At 45.3% G+C, this 19,732-nt stretch overlaps 1 protein-coding gene across 11 annotated transcripts in view; it reads left to right on the top strand.

The window, feature by feature from the left end:
- Positions 1–19,732, top strand: part of LTBP1 (latent transforming growth factor beta binding protein 1) — a 357,682-nt gene that overhangs the window by 131,436 nt on the left and 206,514 nt on the right. For 7 of the 11 annotated variants that reach the window (XM_037066591.1, XM_037066593.1, XM_037066590.1 and 4 more), the window contains exon 5: positions 11,890–12,057. The exons of 1 other annotated variant lie outside the window; for it this stretch is intronic. In XM_037066591.1, coding sequence (XP_036922486.1) covers positions 11,890–12,057 — 168 coding nt within the window. Of the gene's footprint in view, positions 1–11,675; positions 12,058–19,732 lie in introns of those variants that run through there. 3 more of the 11 variants (XM_037066601.1, XM_037066600.1, XM_037066599.1) reach the window with 2 other exon arrangements.

Genomic DNA, 19,732 nt, shown 5'->3' with positions numbered 1-19,732 from the left:
GGGAGAGAATGAGACAGAGCTGCAGTGCCTTTTATGCTCGACTCTGAAGTTACAAACCATCACTGCAGCTGTCATCTGTCCCTGTAGACAAGTCACTAAAGACCAGCCCATGCTTGAGGGCGAGCAGTTACACTTTACCTCTTGAAAGAAGTATCAAAGGATTTGCAGATAAACCTTTAAAACCATCACAGTGTTCGACAGGAGAGGCACTGTGTTGAGGGGAGCCAAAAGCAGAAGAGGAAACTGAAAATGAGTAACCTATAAAGAATGAACTGACAGCTGGAAAATGTACACTGTGTGATGGCACATCAGTAATTCATTTCGTATTGGCCAGCTGATTTTTTTAAAAATTTTATTTATCATATGGTACTGGAGCATAGCTGGATATAATGTGATGACTTTGGAACACAGGGTTTTGAGGCTAAAATCTTTTCTAATGATGAGATCTATTGAATCAGGCAAGTAATGCCCTGGGGGGAGAAGTTGAGGCCATTGGATGGAGTCATTAGCAAACTGAGCCAGAGAGACATTTGTGCTGTGGGGAAGAAGGAGTGACAGAATCTGTATTCTGCAACCTTGGATGTCCCCGATTCCGTAGCTGCAAATTACTTCAGAGATTTCAAAATGCTGGTTTTCTTCTGCGTAACTAATTGCTTCACCAGATCAAATCTGAAAGTTGTTTGGGCAGTTGCAAAAATATTCGTATCTTCAGCTTCCTTGGCGCTTCTTAAAATCAAACGTGTTGAAATGGTAATATTTTTTGTTTGCTCTGGATTTTTGTTGCCCGTGTGAAGGAATTGGACTCCCTGGGAGGCACACCAAGGTTTCCACTCCCGGCCCGGCCGCCGCCGTGGCTCACAATGCTTGTACAGGGAGCAGGTTTGAGTTTCCTTCTCTGCCCTGTGTTTGGACTTTTTTCCCTTTAAAGCAGAATTTAAATTTTGTAGAGTGCAATAGGTCGTTTTCTTCCTCGTGTCTGCCTTTGGTGTGAGAGGGGCGAGTCCCCTTATGAAGATAATGGAACCCTCGACAGCATCCACTTCCTTACAGTGTTGTGACGCCGCAGGTGTTAGTGGACATACAGGCACACGTCTGCCTCCTCCTCAGTGGAGCTCTCGTGTGTCGCCAGCCTGAGCTCACACGACCTCGGGCCACTTCTCTTCTCTTCCTCCCCCTTGCTCTTTCCGGTGTCCCTCATCCCTCACCGCATCCCCTTCCCCTTCCCAAAGAGAGGAGACTCACCAGGTGGCCTGTTGGCTATGGACCGACAAGGAGGGTAAGAATATAAACTGTTTTCTTTGGTGTGACTGAGGCCAAGGGAAGGTTGGCGCAGCAGAGAGATGCACATACAGGGGAATCTGAGCAGAGCCCGGTGCAGGTGGAGGGTTGTCACGATCCGTCAGGCCCTGGGTGCCAAGAAGGTAGTTTTAGTTGCCTCAGAAGGACGGAAGGGAGAGGAAAAAGGAGGAAAGCTGTTCCAGGAGCAGGAGCTGCATGGGAAGGGAGCAGGAGCGGGAGCGAGGACGGCCCGAGAGTCCTGCCCGCCAGTGCCCTGCCTGTCGGTGGGGGAGGCCGCCAGGGGAGAGTGCAATCTGGGCTAGACGGGGAGGGGCCCTGATTTTTTTTTGGAAGGAGTTGGATTTGGTGAGACATGTTTGTGAGAGCAATTATACAGACTACGTGGCATCCTCATTCTCGAAATGTATGGTTGAGATAAGCTGAGACCCTCATCAGGAATGGCCCCTACTAAGCCAAGCTTGTGAACACATCATGAAATCTGTTCCTGGGTAAACGCATAGCTCAGGAGATATTTGTCCTTTTAGTCAGCCCCACTTCTCCACATTACAAGCAAACAGATGCTATTTATGGAAATGGTGACTGATAGGCCGATAACAAATGCCTGCATTTACTTCTCTTTAGGAAAACAACAAATGTGGGGATAAATAAATCCTGACTCGGTTCCAAAATTAAGGGACAGAAAATTTCAGTCATGTGAAGCGTATCTAACCCACTTTTTCTGTAAGGAGCCCATGCAAACTAGCCAAACCGAGTGGGTATGAGAGAAGGAAGACAGGTGTGTGTTCATGGCTCGGTAGCTTGCTCTGTTCACTCGGCGACGATAGTGGCGCCTTCCTCTTGCCAGTGGTCCTTCAGCCTCTCCCCCATGACCACGGCGTGGCATCAAAAGCTCCGTTGCTGCTGTGCGAACTGGCATAGGTTCTTAGGGGCGTAGAGATTTTTACCTCCCTTAAGAGATGGAAAAAATACATCTTTGAAATGGTATTGCTCCCTTGGGAGACACCCTGACAGAGAGTCACATCATGAATGGTGGTGGTTTAAAAAAATCCCGTAGCAAACTCACTTCATGCTCTCCTGAGTGTGGCTCCCATGACTGCCGGCATTCTAGATCCAGGTGGAAGATTGCATCGGCAACTCAGAACCGGGAAACTAGGTCCAGTGCGCTCCCTCTCCTTCCTGGACTTCCTTCTTGGCTTCTATTTAACTTTTGAACTGATTGAAGTCCTATTGTCTTGGGGGGGTGTTTCTTGGACTGTAATACAGCGTGTCACACCCCATGGTTCTTTGCTGATGGGATGGCACCAGTAGGGTCTCTGGTGTTTGGGATCAGGAGCAGAGGAGAGAGTCCAGACATGCTGTAGACGCATGGGGTTTTACAGTCGCAGTGAAGACGGCCCTGTGGGAAACCCGGTGCAGTTTCAGCCACTGGGACTGTCCCCGTTGCTGCCTCTGGTTGTGGTGCCGTTGCCGAGGCCTTCTCCTCTTTCCTGAGACTTGAACTTTCCCGACAGTTCCTCATCCACAAACTGAAGCAGGCCTAGACTGCTGACTCCCTTCAGGGTCTAGGATGTTCCAGAAAAATATCTTAGAGAAAAGGGCAAGAAAATGAAAATGCCAAAAAGCCATTGGTTTGTTAGCTTAGTTCTCTGCTTTTACTGCCCACTGTATTTTCTTTCCCCAAACACCGGGTCACATTCTATTGGTTAAGTAAACTGCTTGTTGGGTAAAAAGTTAGTCTTTCTATTGTAAAATGTATTATACCTTCAAACATACTTGATTTTGTTCCAGGAATAAAAAATAGGATCTTTAAAAAATATTCTTAGAGAAGCAGTGGATTCTCTAGGAATCCACTGCCTGGTGTGACTCAGTGGATTGAGCGCCAGCCTGTGTGTTGCTGGTTCAATTCCCAGTCTGGGCACATGTCTGGGTTGCGGGCCAGGTCTCCAGTAGGGGGTGCACGAGAGGCAGCCACACATTGACTCTCTTTCTCTCCCTCTCTTTCTCCCTCCCTTCCCCTCTCTAAAAATAAATAAATAAAATCTTAAGAAAAAGAAATAAATAATGTTTTTAGAGAAGGAAACTTACGGCAACTGGTATGTAAAGAGGGGAAACTCCAAGGGAACAAGGGGAGATAAAATCCCATCCTCTTCACGTGTACGTTTTGAAGTCCTACTGGGGGCAGCCATGTCTGCATGCAGGGCAAGGCTGAAGGTGAAAGAACGTGATTCTAGGTGGAAAGCTTAGTTCTTAGCTCTCAAATCACGGCGAAACAAAGTTTAAATGAGTGAAACAGGAAATTAGACCTGACTCCTGAAGTTAGTGGAAATTTGGGATAAAGTCTATTATCTTTATTGCTAGATCTCTGCTTGGTCCTTCAGCCGGTCTTCTCAAGCGGGGAACCATGAGGCAGTTCTCTTTTTTGGTAGTTTTCATGGCCTGGTGACAATTCACATCCGGTGGCAGAATCTGGGTAGCAGTGTTTTTAATTTCTTTGCCTAACAAAGGGAGTGGATACTTAGTAAATCACAAATATGTTTTATTATAAACTCAACTCCTTACATACCCCAAATTTTATTTATAAAATAAGAGGAGGTTTCAATCATTTGTCAATTTGATTTTTTGCATATTGTGAAATTTTGGGGAGTAAATAATTGTCTATTTTGCTATTGAGAAGTGCTTGGGAAATTTCTGTTTCCTGTTGTTTACTCACTTATTCTCTCATTGGCATGTTTAATTGAAAAGTTTTATTTTTTTTATCACTGGCCATTTTGGGCTAATATTTTAATGATTTTGGGAAACATGTGTTTTGTAATGATTGCCGGGTTTCCTGACTAACAACCGTGCTTTCCCTTGAACTGCAACTTTCATGGCCAAACATTTTTCTCTGGCAAATACAGCATATAACAAGTATATTTTGAGGCCGAAGGTTTCATAGGCGTGGTCTGTGTTTTTTAAAACACTGCTCACAGTTACCCCATACATAAATATTTGTTATTTAGCTTCCTGTCTGTGAAGTATCTTCATGGGTTTAATTATTTCTTGAGCACTTACTATGAGATACATACTGGGTACACAGCAGTGAGGAGACTCTCATGGAGTTTGTTCGCCAATGACAGTAATCAAACACTCAGTACTTGTGGTGTTTTTATAATAAACAGGAAATGTCAAGCAGGGGATGGGAATGGGTAAGGTTTTGGGGCTGTGGGGCTGTTGCAGTTTTGTGTCAGAGAGTCAGGAAAGGCCCCTTGATGATGCGGCATTCTGGAGAAGTCTTGAAGGAGGTGAAGGAGGACGCCATGGGTATCTGGAGAAGAGCGTGCTAGGCAGCGGGAACAGCAAGTGCAAGGGCCCCACAGAGAGAGGTGTGCCCAGTGTCTGGGGACCAGCAAGGGAGCCGGCGTGAGGGGGCTGGGCAGAGGGGTATCGGGGGAGGTCAGGGGCGTGGTCAAAGCTGTGGAGAGCCTCAGGGGCCCCTGGCTTGGACTTTGATTGAGATCGGAAGCCACCACAGGGAGGGGTGCCATGATCTCTTCTCAGGGATGCTGTGAGTGCGGTGTGGAGAACAAATGGTGGGAGGGCAGAGGCGGAAGCAGGACACCCGGCTGGGACACCAGGCAAAAGATGATGGTGGACTGCACCAGAGCGTTGCCATGGAAGTGCTGCGAGATTGATAACTTCCGGAAATAGAGTTGGCAGGATTTGCTGCTGTATTGAGTCTCAGGTAACAAATGGCCCAGAATAGACTTGCCATTTTCTGAGATGGGGGAAGGCTTGCAAAAGAATAGGCTTGGATTTCGGTGCATGACACATTGGACTTCCACCTAGCAGAGCTCCATAAGCAGTGGGATAGTTGGGTTCTCAGACATGCACATCTGAGCACATCAGTGCCCACATGCACACACACACACACACACACACACACACCGGAGGGAGAGGTAGTCCAGGCTAGACTTAAACATTTCCTGTGTCAAAGTCTGTCGATGGTACTTAGATCCATGAGCTAGGATAGGGTGTCACCATTCCGGGAGTTAGGAAAGAAAAGAAAAGGCTATAAAGATGGAGCTCAGTGGCCTGGGAGGTGGGAGGGAGCAGCATGAGAGAGTGGGGTAACCCAGAAGCCCAGCGAAGAAAGTGTATTTTATGAAGCTTACTGTCAGATAAGCTGAAAGTCTGAGTGAGAAAGAGCCAGAGAATTTGCCATTGGATTTGGCAATATGGAGGCCACAGGCACACTTCAGATGGGCGGCTTTGGTGAAGTGTTGAGAGGGAAAGCTCGATTGTAGCAGGTTCAAGAGAGAATGGGAGGGGAGGGCGTGGAGGCAGTGAGTCGAGCAGCTGTACAGGGAGCAAAGTAGAGCGGCGATTTTCAACCTTTTTCATCTCACAGAATACAAAAACTAATGACTGAACTTCTGTAGCGCACTTATATATATATATATATATTTGCCAGTCGGACAAATGAAAAAGGTATCATTTTGATTTACTCATAGTGCACGGCTACTGTTGTGTTGGCTGTGACCCTTTCTTTTATTTGACAATCTAAGGGAAAAGAGGTCAGTGTCTCTGGCTAAATAGTAGGGTATTGCATGTTTACAAATTCTTGCAGTACACCGGCGGGAGATCTCTGAAATAGAGCATTATCTGCAATAAGTGGAATGGGGACAAGGAGATGTGGGGTCTTCTGGGACAGTGGGAAGTAGTACATTACAGCATGTTTGCACACTAACAGGCATGAAGTGAGAGGGAAATCTTCGAGTAGGCAAGAGAGGAAGGGGGCCCACCTCTTCAGGGGAGGGGCTGGCCTCAGAAGGACCACCTCCCTTATGTGGAGGCAGGCGGGGCAGCTGCAGATCCCGAGAAGCTGGGTAGGCCTGCGTCCAGTCTCTGTTTTCTCAGTGAAACAACAAGCAACGTCCTATTTGACTGGGCGTTGACGAGGTAGCATCTGCATTTCTGCCCAAAGGAATAGTTTGGGGACTGTGTTTACATTTTCAAACGTGGTACACAGGTGACCCCTGCTCTTTGATACGCAGCAAGCAATTCTTTCAGAAACTCAGAATATATCCCCAAATTTATTCTCCGATTAAATGACTTAACATACTCCTCTTCTTTGCCTGCCTATGGGTCTGCCTCCTTATAGTGTCAAAGTGGAAGGAAATCCTATATGTATGTGTAAGGGAGAGATGAATAGCTGACGTATGGGTTCCTTCAGTGAATAAATGTTAAGGGAGAATTGAGAGGCGGAGGAGGAAGCTCAGATGTTTTAATTTATGTTTCCAGTGACTGTGTTTAGTCACTTCTACCTGGAAAAACTCAAGAGACGGTGCTGGAACATGCATCCCTGGATTATCCGAACTAGGATAATGCCCGCATCACAACTAGGAGTCTCGTCTGCGGTCCCTCTGGGAGGGTTTTCCAGAGGCATGATCTGATGAAGTAGCAGATTGGATGCTCATGTCTCTCTACGTAGCACCTTTCTTGAGGAACACAGAATATTCTGTGGGCATTATTTTAACAGTCCAGGAGGAGTTACGCAAGCCTGGTGAGCTGAAACAATCAAGTCCTGTTATTCTAAGCATTATTTAATACTTTTATGATTTGTCCTTCAAAGAATTCTTGGCCTTCGGGCAAGCAGGGAACTGCGAGTGGAAGAATTAGCTACTAGCTCTGTTTCTGGTCCATGTGACCTATGTACGGAATCAGCTCCGTTGTCTCCTGAAACTGGCCTCAGTGCGTGGGCAGGGCGATAGCTTTTAACCACAGCGAGTTGCCGCTCCTTCCCAGAGGATACGCCGGTGCTCGTGGGTCCCGGTTGTTTGGGTTGGATGGTGCCGAAGTGCAGCCGCAGCACTCCGCGTGAAGGCCGGGGAGACGGTGTTTGTCCGTGACATCTGATGGGAGTCTTGAACTTGTTCTATTTATTTCTTTGGCTGCCTTGGCTTTTGGTCACATCCTCTCGTCTAATGACTAAAAGAGGGCAACTGTGCTCTTTCCTAGACTGAAGTCCATTTGTCAGGAACCATTTCCACATTTTTGAATTTTTTTTCTCTGCCATTACCGATGGGGAAGCAGCAGTGAAAGCTTTTTACATGGAAAGGGTATCGGCTTCCCTTCCATCCCCGTCGCCGTTCGCTCTGAATATCTGTGGTTTGCTTCACACCGCGTGCCAGCGCCTCTTCTTGGAGGTATAAATTCACACAGGGGCTGGCAGAAGCTGCAGACAGGATGTTGACTCTCGAGTGTCTTGACTGACGGACGGACTAGGAGGCCCCGTGGAGGTGCTGCGTGGCTCCAGGCAATTGACATTCCTCGCCAAGCCTCTAAAACCCAAGGTCTGAAAGTGCTTGCTTGAGATTTCTGGGGCCCAGTTACCTTGCAGGGATCTAAAAATTACGTGCTTTTTTTCATCAGAGGGACCAGGCCTGTGAACGCTGTGCCCACACTCTTCCCAATTAACTCCTGACCGGCCTGACTCTTGCTTCTCAGATTCGAAACGCTCAGTCAGTGGGCAGATGCGACCAGGAGGGTCTTCTGCTGCTGGTTTGACCCTGGGCTTCGGTTTCCTTGCTGGCAAAGCAAGGCTCGGACCACAGTGGCTCCAGCACCCGCCGAGTCCCTGGTCTCTGCGGAGTGGTCATCCTTTGGGTCCCTTCATTTATTCTGTGTTGATTTGGTACCTACTCTCTGCATGTGCCGGAGGTCCTTGAGGATTAATTTACTTAAGCCTCCGAGGAAGGTGCCTCTTAAACACGAAATGGCCTCCAGAGGAGAAACCACTGTTACTCCGTTCTCCCCGAACTTTTCAGAGACAGGCGGTATTGTCTTCAGCTTGTCACATGTGAGGACTTTGCAACTCGGAGCTGTGTTAACTAAGTTTTGAGTACTTTAAAACTTAAACTGTTTCAGCCAGGTAGCTCAGTTGGTTGGTGTGTTGTCCCATGGGTCAAGGTTGCGAGTTTGGTTCCTAGTCAAGGCAGGTACAGAATCAACCAATGACTTCAGAGATGAATGGAACAACAAATGGGTGTTTCTCCATTGGTCTCCCTCTCCTTTCCTCTCTTCCCCTCTTTGTCTCTAAAATCAATTAAAAAATTCAAAAAACCAAAAGCATTATCAAATAAATCCACTCTGTACACGATACCTTAGATATCTGGAAATGATTTTAAAGGGGTGGAAGTAGAAAAGTACACTTTCTAATTTGTTTAATGTTTGTGGAGATCCTCTTAAAGCTGTGAGTGACAGTCTTACGTGAAACAGTTGTGAGCGTTTTAATACAGATTTTGAGGTTGAGTGAAGTTATTTATAATGAAAAAAATAAATGCCTGGTGAAAGACACAGGTGGACCTGCTGAGAACACAAGTGTCTGTTTTAGAATGAAATTGCTTTATACTAGAATTCTTGTAAAACGCAAGGGGAAATTTGACATAGAGTGTATCTCCTGTTTCCAGGAAGATGTGAACGTCGTAAAAATCAGAATTAAGTCATATGAAACTGTCTCTGCCTTTTTGCAAATCCAGATGATTCTAAGCCAATTTTTTTGTGTGTGTTTTTGGCAAGGAAATACAATCAGTTTTTAAAAAACAATAGGCTTGGAGATTCTCAAGTGCCTACAAAGTGCCTACTGTAGCCGGGAGGGGCGACGGGAATAATGATGAAATGCTTGCTTTCTTTGGATGTCTCGGTCTGCCGAAGTGAGTGTAATTTAGGTGACGATGTGAGCATCTGTGGGGCAGGTGCTTACGAGTTCATGCCAGAGAAGACAAAATAGTTGGCACACCATTTCTCATTTCATTGTTGGACCACGAGCCAGAACAAATATAAGTTTATATTCTTTTGAAGTAGGACGATGCTGTCTCTTTTTTCCCCCTTGGGCTTCACACACATACACACTTATTCTCAAGATATTCCTAAGCATGGTTTGACAAGTTAGAGTATAGGCTGAGTTATTTATTTTTTGGTGCTACTGTGAAAAAATAAAACTAGGTGAATTTTGTCTGATTGTGAAATCAGAAGTCTGTCGTAGTTTTTAAAATTTCTGAGATACAGTCTTAGAATACATATGAGCATTTAAAGCAGTGGTTGGCAACAATTGTTTCTTTAAATAAAGTATTATTGGAACATGGCTGCCCCCATCGGTTTACTTATTGTTTTTGGCATGTTGCTTTCCTGTTACCACAGCGCAGTTGAGTAGTTGCAACAGAACCCTTTGGGCCTAGAACCCTGAAATATTTATATTTTGGCCCTTGATAGAAAGGCGTGCCGTCCTGGTCGGCCACTAGGGCATCGCCCCACCTGTGTTGGGACCTCCGGTGAATGCGAAATGGCCTCGGGAAAACATTTGAAAAGAACTGTGAGGGCATCTGAGCTCCAGAGGAATTGTTTTGTTCTCTTAAGTGAGAGGGCCAACCCGAGTTGATGTCTTCAAGTCCTTTGTGACTTCAGCTTTCTTTGTTTCTGTGGCTGTCGTCTTTGAGCACTTGCAGGGCCATCCTGTGGATGAGGCATTAGATGGGGTGCCATGGGGAGCTGAATTAGGATTCTTGGGTGCGGCAAACTGTGAAGACATACTTCAGCTCAAGAAGGAAGAACACTTGCTAGGAATGGCCCATAACCTAATGCACTATCTTGGTGGAGAATGAGCTCCCCTGTCACTAGACATGTTGACATAAAGGTTGTGACTTAGGACCTTGGAGACCCCATTCCAGCCTTGAAATTCTAATGGCGTATTTGGTTAAGGTTCTTTATTTCCAAGCTCTGGTTTTGACCACAGTTTATTTTGTTGAGGGCCTATAGAGAGGCCTCTTGGGCGATTTTCTGAGAATATAATCTTAGTCAAATCAAAGCAGTATTGGGGGAGAATTGCCTCTGGCGGGCAGGGGATAGCCGAGGAAAGGGTGACCCCAGAGCCAGTCTCCACCATAGTGGCAGCAGGCCCTAAAACCTCAGAGATGGACCGTCTGTCTTTAGCTGCTGCTGCCATTGTCGCCCTCTGCCTGGCTCCTGCGAAGAGGAAAGAGTGGCTGCCATAGATAGAGAAGTCGCTATTGCACTTCTCGCGAGAGTTTATGCTGGTTCTTTACTGTGATCAGAAGTTCTGAGGTCCTGCATTCTTTGTGCAGCTTTGCCATTACAGTACAGAAGCAGCCATAGACAATGCATACGTGAATGAGAGTGGGTGAATTTCAGCTAAGTGTTACTTTATTTACAAAGGCAGGCAGTGGGCCAGATTTTATCATGGGGCCGTGGCTTGTGGACCTCTGATCGAAGCATTGAATGTTAGAACTGGCTGGAAAACATCAGTTCCAATTCTCTCATGTTTCAGAGAAAAGTCAAAGTGACATGTCCAAGGTCACACCATGGTTGAGCTAAACTTAAAACCCAGAATTTGACAGGTATTTTTGTTTTGTAAATTTTTAATCCTCACCCAAGGATCTGTTTATTGATTTTTAGAGAGAGAGAGGAAGGGGGGGGAGAAAAGAGAGAGAGAAAGAAAAAGATAGGAAGGAAGGAAGGAAGGAAGGAAGAAAGGAAGGAAGGAAGGAAGAAAGGAAGGAAGGATTAGTTGCCTCCCATACACTCCCAGACTGGGGATTGAACCTGCAACCTAGGTATGTGCCCTGACCAAGGATCGAACCCACAACCTTTTGGTACATGGAACGATGCTCCAACCAACTGAGCCACCCAGGCAGGGTCAGACTCTGACATTTAGATTTGTGCTTATTTTGTGGTTTTGTGCTGCCTCTGCTGTGCAGTCAGGCTATAGTGTTTGGTTAAGAAGTGCCATGTGAGTGAAAGAATTACCTGCCTTAGGTGGCCTCTGGACAGCAGCAGTGAGGGCTCCAGGATGGCATTTGAATAGAGACAACCGTTTAGCCCTGTGACCCGGCTGCCTCACTTCTCCTGAGCTGGACCCCATTCACAATAAAACAAAATACACGTTGCATACATTTATGCAGAGCAATAATGTCCCCGAGTTGTGAAAAAGAAATGGGCTCCCGCAGCTGCGTCACAGGATTCGATCACTTCAGCCGGGAGTGCCAGGAGATTTGAGACAGATGTTTTCAGACATGCCGCATGCCTAAAACATTTCCAGGGGTCGGGCTGCCACAGTGACTTCATAAGTGGAGAAACAGGGAAAGTATGCAAGGCGAGGACACAAGACTTTATTCAGCACTAGGTGCGTGGCCAACCCCTTTGCATTACATCTGCCTGACAGGGTTGGCTCTTTCATCTGTGTGCCCTCGGCGCTGCTCTTTGTCTGCCCGCGAATAAAGTGCAGCATTGTGGTTAGTAATCCCACTCCAGTGACTCGACTTCAAATGTGGTTTTGGAGTGCATCCCAGAGTTCTGTTTGCTAAGCTTCCTACTCCTGTTTCAGAGACACCACTGGATACAGAGCAGCGAGCACTAAAGGCTTCCCTCTTTCCTTAAACCTGTCGGGTTGTGGGCTCTCTCTTTTCCCCCTCTCGCTCCTTTTCTTTTTTTTTTTACCCCCTTTTTTTTTTTAAAAAAAAAAAACCTCCCAAGGCAAGTTCATGGATACTAAGCTGATGTGTTTGTTGTTCTTTTTCTCCCTGCCTCCGCTCCTAGTGAGTAACCACACTGGTCGCATCAAGGTGGTCTTTACTCCGAGTATCTGTAAAGTGACCTGCACCAAGGGCAGCTGTCAGAACAACTGTGAGAAGGGGAACACCACCACTCTCATTAGTGAGAATGGTCATGCTGCCGACACCCTGACGGCCACGAACTTCCGAGTGGGTGAGTTGAGTTCCTCCATGGTCCCTCACTGTCCTTGCCGAATAGTGTTACGGGATCGCAGCACCGAGTCACCCCCCCTCCCCTGCCTAGTCACACACTGCTGTCTGCTTGAATGGGTGTCTGTCTAGGAGTGTAAATGTGCTTTGGTCACGAGATCGTTTAAATTGCTTTCAGGATAACTTTTAGCTGGGTTGTTGGCTTCTTGGAGAAATGGCAACTAGGATGTTACCCCCTCTGGCTTATCACTGACGTGGCGATGATGGGGAGGTGTCAGCTGGACGGGAGGGAGTAGCGGTGGATGAAGACTAAATCATGTCAGTAATAAGGAAACCACAACTTGCACCGATCAGCGTCAAATCTTATCTTCTCAGTGAGACATAGAATTTATGTTAGCTTTGACTCACGCTGTAAAATTTGGAAGGGGGTGATTTAAATTTAAGTTTGTACTTCCCAAAGAGCTATGTTCTAAAGAAGTTTTTAAAATCGTCCAAGTCCTGTATTTTGCTTGTAGAAAGGGATTCAGACTTGCATCTTTAGCTACGTTTCTGCTCTGCCTCAGAAGACTGAGCTATGAGTTGATATATGACATGGATTTAGGGGGCTGTAGGCTCATGGATTGCTGTCAGCACTGGAAACCTTTTAATATTTCATAAATAATTTAAATATGAACTATAGTCATTACCGACTGCAAAGAAAGGCTTTTTACTTAGAAAAATTTTTTTGTTTCTTTTTTGTAAGTGGAGAAAGTATCGCGGTCCACAGAATGCTGTTACACTGCCAGGTTGTCATTCAATACAGTATTTTTGTCGCAGAAAAATGCCTTTTATTATTTTTTGACCAATTATGGTTTGCCATGTGTACCCAAATAATCACAGACACCCACGCCGCTTTATGAGTTGCTCACAAGAATAGCCCAAATGTCAGACAGATAATAACACTGGCTAGATCTGGTCTTTTTATGGAATATTGCTGTTTAGTCTTGGGAGTGTGTGTCTGGGGGGTAGGAGAAGGGAGGGTGTCTATTTCAAACCGATTTCCATCAAGGCAAAAACACAAGGAGGCGGCTTCAGGTCCTTATTTGCTCTTTGATAATTAATTCTACTTTATTGTGACTCCTAATCCATCTGAGGTCTGACCAGTGTATTCTTGTTAGCCTGTACTTGGGAAAAACGTGTGCCCATAGATACTGTTTAAAAGGATGTTGTGAATTTCCTGGCCACGATAGGGGTACTTGGGGCATATTTCTAAAAGAATTTAGCGGTCAGGTGCCAAATGGCATGTTACACTCAGCAGGGCAGAGAGCCGAGTCGAATGGGAAGTGTGTCGAACTGATGATGATCAGGAAACTGGATTCCAGTCCCTGTGCTGCCACAAGCTACTAGCCCATCCACAGGGCGGGACAGTCCCTGTTTCTGAACCTCCGTTTTTCTCATCCATAAGAGAAGTGGCTTATATTTAGTGACCTCTAAAATTCAGTCCATCTCTAAAATCTCCTGGCTTTGTAAGAGTAGTAAGTAATATTTTCAGACTTTTCTGGAAGGTTACAGACAAGGAGGGGAAGGGAGAAGACAATTCCAAGCAGGTTATTATGGGCTTAATGGCTCTTTTCTCTTTCACTTTTCTTGATTGCTTTCCTTTCTCTCATTGCCTTCCCTCCTCCATCCCCAGCAGTGTCTGCTCCCCGCCTCCTTGCATTTCTCATAAATCCTTACAGGAGGAACGACAAAGTAATCGGATGGGCGGTAATTTTTTGGCTTACAGTGTATTCATTTTGAAACTAAATATTTAAACACTTTGAGAAACAGAGGAAGTCTGCTTGTTAAAACACGCTGCACATTCTCCTTTCTGGCATCGAAGCAAATGTTGAGGAACAGAATACACGCACTCTATTCAAAATATAAAATGCAGAAAAATTATTTACGAAAATATGTCAGAGCCCGAGCTTAACTCTGCCACAAAAGGATTGGCAGCGTATTTTAATGCAAGAGAGAGAGAGAAAGGGAACGGAAGAAAGAAATAATAGTAATGAACAGTTTCACATTGGAAATCATGCGAACTATTTCATTTATATCCTGAGCTATTTCTCTCATCTCTTTACTTTTTAATCCAAACACTGGATAACTTGAGGACAAGTTTTAGTTTTTTAAAGAATGCTAACTTTGTAAGATTTATAGATTATGATTCTCTAGAAAAACAAAATTTTAGAAATTCAATTTTCAGACATACAAGATACCCTTGTGAACTTTAGTCATTTTTAACATAACTTTATTAATTACTTAGAAAAAGGCACTTTCTAATTTATTGCTTTTCCCTCTGTATACTTGTTTATATTATGATAAACTTTTGCCAAATAAGATATGTATAAGGAAAATAGTTCAGTGTGAGGAAAATCCAAATTGCACTGTAACTTTAGTTAGCTATTCTCTATGGCCTCTGATTACTTGTTTGCTACTATCTTTGGTTACTTAAGATGGGGGCTGGAAAAATTTTTCTATACAGGGCCAGATGGTAAATATTTTAGACCTTGCAGGCCATACAGTTTGTATCCCAACTACTCAGCTCTGTGCCGGGAGTGGGGGCAGCCGCAGACAGTGTGTGCGAGCATGGATGCGGCTGTGTTGTAGAAACAGTCAGGTGGCCGGATTTGGTTTGTGTGCCATTGTTTGCTGACCCTACTCTAAGGAGTCAGAATAATGCAGGGAAGACCATCTGGACTTCCTAGTCAAAGCGCCTCAATGAAACAATCCATTCTGACCATCAGAAGAGCAGGAATAATTTCAGACATTTGCATGGTGATTTACAGGGTTTTGTTTTTGTTTTAAAGTGGAACAGGTGGGCTGGTCGCCACTTTTTTCGATAAGGAAACTTAAGCACAGTGGCTTGTGTGTGTTTGCCTTAGTATAGGGCACATCAGTGAGGGCTAGAGCTCAGATCGCCTTATGTCCTGTTTTCTAACTCCCTGAGGTGGGACTATTGTGTAGGAGGGACAAAGTGAAGGACCTCACGGAGGGTTGAGTTTGTGGGAAGGCTCGATGGGACAATAGAAAATAAACAACCGGGAGGCCAGTAGCCCTGGGTTCAGATCCTGGCTGCATCCCAGCCATCGGTCACGTGCTGACTAGCTCTGGATCTCCTCCGCCCCAGGCCACATGTCTGCGCCGTGCAGGTTATAATAGGTACGCAGGGGGCGTTCTGTAGCAGGCGCAGGGGTGACGTTGGTCTCCTCCTTCCGTCACCCTTTTTCTGTGGTGGTCTCTCCGGTCCGGGGTGATGGCGGGTCTGGGCTCTGCAGACGACAGAGGCAGGGGCACTTTTCGTTCCTGTTACCCCGCACTCTCTGCTCTTGAGAAGTCAGTTGGGGAAATCTTCCATAGAACTTCCATTTAATGTGACTTTAGAAGTGAGGCCCGAGTGAGGGTGATACCCAGGGGAAGTGCCCTGGGACTTCAGAATAAACTCATTTTTGTGAACGTGATCCTGTTTGATGTAATAGAATATTTACATTAAATGGCATTTCCTGTAATAGAAGCATATGTTCATTATAATACCTTTTTGTGGCATTTTGAGCTTTGCCTCTTTGCTCTTCCGGCCTTTGCCTTTTTCAGAAATGAAAACATGTCCCCAGCTGGGTGGGCCAGCAGGTTAACTGTTGTTGCTTTCATAGATTCTCTCCATTCCAGAGGGATATAATGAAGATGACCTTCTGGTATTTTTAAATTGTTTATAGAATCCCAAGTTCCTCTAATAAGAAGAGCGTAGGAATCCATGTTGTCACAACTAGAGTATTTCAAGTAAAATAATTCTGTCCGTTGGCACAAGTTATTTGTAGAGACATTAGAAAGCAATCACGAGTACTGAAATAACACGGCGGGTTTATATGATGCTTTCTCTAAAAGATTACAAGGGACCGACATTCCATTAGCACCAAGTGAATAAATATAAAAAGTATTTGATCATTTAAAAAGGATATTCTCATGTTGCTTTATTTGATGCTTATTTCCCCTGAGAAAAGTAAACGGTGGTGTCATATTTTATAGATGTGAGTACCAAGGCTTTTGTGGTGTGATTTAAGGTGACTTTAAGATGGTTTTCCTATCCCAGAGACCAAACACCTCCTGCCCTCCCATGTTGTCTCCCGTGACCACATCGTAGGTGATTATGTATAAAACACTAAATTACATTTTCCAAGGGAAGCCAATCCTAAAGCTGCCCTCAGAGAGCTTATGCTTTAAGGAGGAGATGAGACATGTATGTAAGTAACCCCGAATCAAGGTAGAAACCTCTTAGCAAGAGCCCAAGGAGGAGCTCTCATTTCTAATAGAGGAAGGACGCTTGGAGAGAGAAGGGATGGTGTGTAACTTTTTCTGTTTAGTTCACCAGGCTGCCCCCCAGCTGCTGAGCAGGTTGGCTCGTAGTGGGAGCTGAGCAAGTGCATATTGCCTGCTGGGGGACTGATAGGGGCTGTTCTGTTCGAACTGTGGTTCCATTTGAAACACAGTTCTATCCAAAACATTGGCAAGTTCCAAGATAAAGGTGGATGGGAAGTAGAGAAGAGGGAAAGGTACAGTTGATATGGGAAGGATTTACCCATCGAAATAAGGCATGGAGACAAGAAGAAGGCACAGGTGGTTCTGGGAACTGGGAGTAGTTTCCTTCCAATGTGCAACGAATGAAAGACAATGAGAGATGACCAGCCGGGGAAAGTAGATTGGGGCAGGGCTATAAAGTGCTTTGATTTCAGACTTAGCAATTAGGTCTTCACTCTTTCAAGTCTTACTGACATGCTCTGGAAAGGGGACCTTGATATTTATCATTTAAAAAAAAGGAGGAAAGTTATGTTTTTAAGGTAGGACACTAGTGTTTTGATAGTATAAATAGGTTTCTGAATGGCCCGTGGTAACGGCAACCACCTCTAGGCGCTTTGCACTGCTCTGAGGTCAGCTTGCTGCTGCTGTACGTGGGGGTCTCCCCGCAGAGCTCACATGGGCAGCTCAGCCCTGCAGCGATTGGGTGGGAAGTGGGAGCTGGCCATGTTGCTACACTCATGGTGCAGGCTCTCCTCTGAAGGAGGGAAGAAAATTCTCTCGCAATGAGGCATTAAATAAACCAACAGAACTGCTCAAGGAGGGGCAGGCATTGGGATTTTATTTTTCTGGCAACTGAGTTCACACACTGAAGCTTTTGTCGTTTGCCAATTGTCATTGTTGGGATCCCTTGATGTTTATCCAGCGCAGAAACCAATCCAATACCAACATGTCACTTTTTGATTAACTGAGGCATATATTTCCCCCATAATGCATGGGTACAGGTTTCATGTTTTTTATTTCGGCAGTCTAGAGTGAGGAAGAAGTTGTCAAAGAATCTACTCCCACGTATAACCTTTTCAAATTATTATTATTATTTTTTAAATTCTCACCTGAAGATATGTCCACTGATTTTAGAGAGAGAGAATGGGAGAGAGAGTAGTAGAGAGAAAACCATCGATGAGAAAGAGAAACATTGATCAGTTCCCTCCCGCACGCCCCCCGAGTGGGGAGTGAACCCACAACCTAGGTGTGTGCCCTGACAAGGATGACACTCCAACCAACGGAGCCACCCAGCCAGGGCTCAAATTATTTTATTTTCTAACACAGAATAAATGTCATAATGTAAGGCATTTCCTTTTGTATATCATTTAGGCTGTGGAGAACCCATAAAAGGCTGGTGTGGGAGGACCAATTCATTTACCATATTTTTATTGAGCACCTGCTATGTGCCAGGGATTGGTTTCAGCATTAGGAATGTAGCAATGAACAAGGTAGACAAAGTCCTCGGACCCTGCAACGTTAAAAAAATAGAGTGTGGCTGTACAACATGTATGTATCTTGAGAACATTACGCGCAGTGAAATGAGCCAGTCACATAAGACAAATACTCTGTGAGTCCACTTATATGAGATGCCTGGAGCTGTCTGATTCATAGAGGGAGAGAGTGGTGGTTGTCGGGTTGGTGAACGTGGGGAGACACAGAGTGGTTCAAGTGGTGCCGAGTTTCCGTCTTGCAGGAGGAGAAAGTTCTGGAGATGAAGGCACAAGAGTCTGAATGTACTTCACACTAGAGAACTGTACGTGTGGAAATGCTTGTGTATTTTACCACCGTTTGTAAGACTAACCTGTGTCCTACCAGAAACAAGCAGTAGGAGGCATTCTATAGGATGAAATGTCAAGGAGTGATCAGTGCTCTGAGGGAGTGCAGTGCTGGGCAAGGCGCTCTGGTGAGATGCCGTGCGAACAGGGCCCAGTGGTGTGAGGAGCATCGTAAACTTTGTAATCGAGTTCGTGACAGTGGTTGGTATTTTGTTTACACGGTGGAACATCTCCAGGCGCTGGTACTGGAGAATTTATGTAAACTTTTCCGATATGTCCTGTTGGGGTAGGCTTCATCCGGGTATTGATATTGTATTGTTTTGGGGTATCCCATGTGTTATACCCGGACACAAAGAGCCCCCCACACAGAAGATAGAGACAGGAAAGTCACTGGGCTAAAAAAAATGGTCCTGGAGTCACTGCAGAAGGAATCTCGCTTGTTTATACTAAATAGTATGAGGACTTTGATAAATGAATTACCAAAAATACTATGAGGGAGACCCCCCAAACCAGGAACTTATTTATAAAAAGTTGTGTGCTCTTATTTGTTTAAACTTCAGTCACCTTGGAGGGGCTCTTCATTTGATGCAATACACCTGGTGAGGTGTTTTTCCCACTGCTCAGAAGATTTTATACTTACTGATTTTGATGTGTTTTAGAGCTTCTGCTGTTTTTTGTTTGTTTGTTTGTTTGTTTGTTTCACCTCTTCCACATCAGTAAAATGTTTCCCTTTGGGAACTTTCTTCATTTGGGGAAACAAAAAAAAAAGTTGCTCAGGGTGAGGATCTGGTGGGAAACAGGGATCATGTTGTTTTTGGTCAAAAACTGCTGAACACTCAGCGCGGTGTGGGCAGGTGCACTCATAAATCACCCATCGTGAAATGGGCAAACACTTTGAAAAAGTCTTCAAACAAAATTCACTGAGGCCAAACACAGCTTCTCACAACAACACCAGCTGGTACATTGATACTCACCCAGCAGGGGAAAAGCCTGTACTATAAGGGGCCTACTCTCCAGGAGATAATTCCTCTTTCGGGGGGGGACCCCTCTCATATGTCACCTCTTTCTCCAACATGATTTTGGCATGGGGCTTTCTTCTAAGGAAGGGAAATACAATTGGCTCCTACTTCCGACGGCAGGGCTGTCTTTGTGTAGGGGAGAGTGCCCAGTGAAGGAGTGCTGCATGGGAAGGTGGTCCAGGGGTCAGCTGGACCAAGGAGGGGCTTGACCCTAAGAGCCAAAAAAATCAGGAAAACACGAGGTCCTACTTGGTCGAAGAGAAAGATCCTTGAAGATAAGGAAGTAAGGGGCATCTCGGCCCTAGTATAAGAGACTACGTCTGTGGTCAGGACAGTTTTGAAAAAACGAACCTCAGGTAGAGGAGGATTCCGCAGTTGGCTTTGCCTGGTGAGAAAGGCGTGTGTGATTGATATTCCTGCTTAAGCCGTACTTGGCCTGTACCAGGGGGTGGACGGGACTCCTTAAACGGGTTGTGCTAGGTTAGCCTAGAATAAATGACCTTTCAAAATTCCTTGGAGTCTGTAACACCGT

The sequence above is a fragment of the Sturnira hondurensis genome, unplaced genomic scaffold, assembly GCF_014824575.4.
Source record: "Sturnira hondurensis isolate 20B ecotype Veracruz unplaced genomic scaffold, ASM1482457v3 Scaffold0016663, whole genome shotgun sequence".
Classification (NCBI taxonomy): Eukaryota; Metazoa; Chordata; class Mammalia; order Chiroptera; family Phyllostomidae; genus Sturnira; species Sturnira hondurensis.
This window is presented reverse-complemented; position numbering and strand designations above follow the sequence as displayed.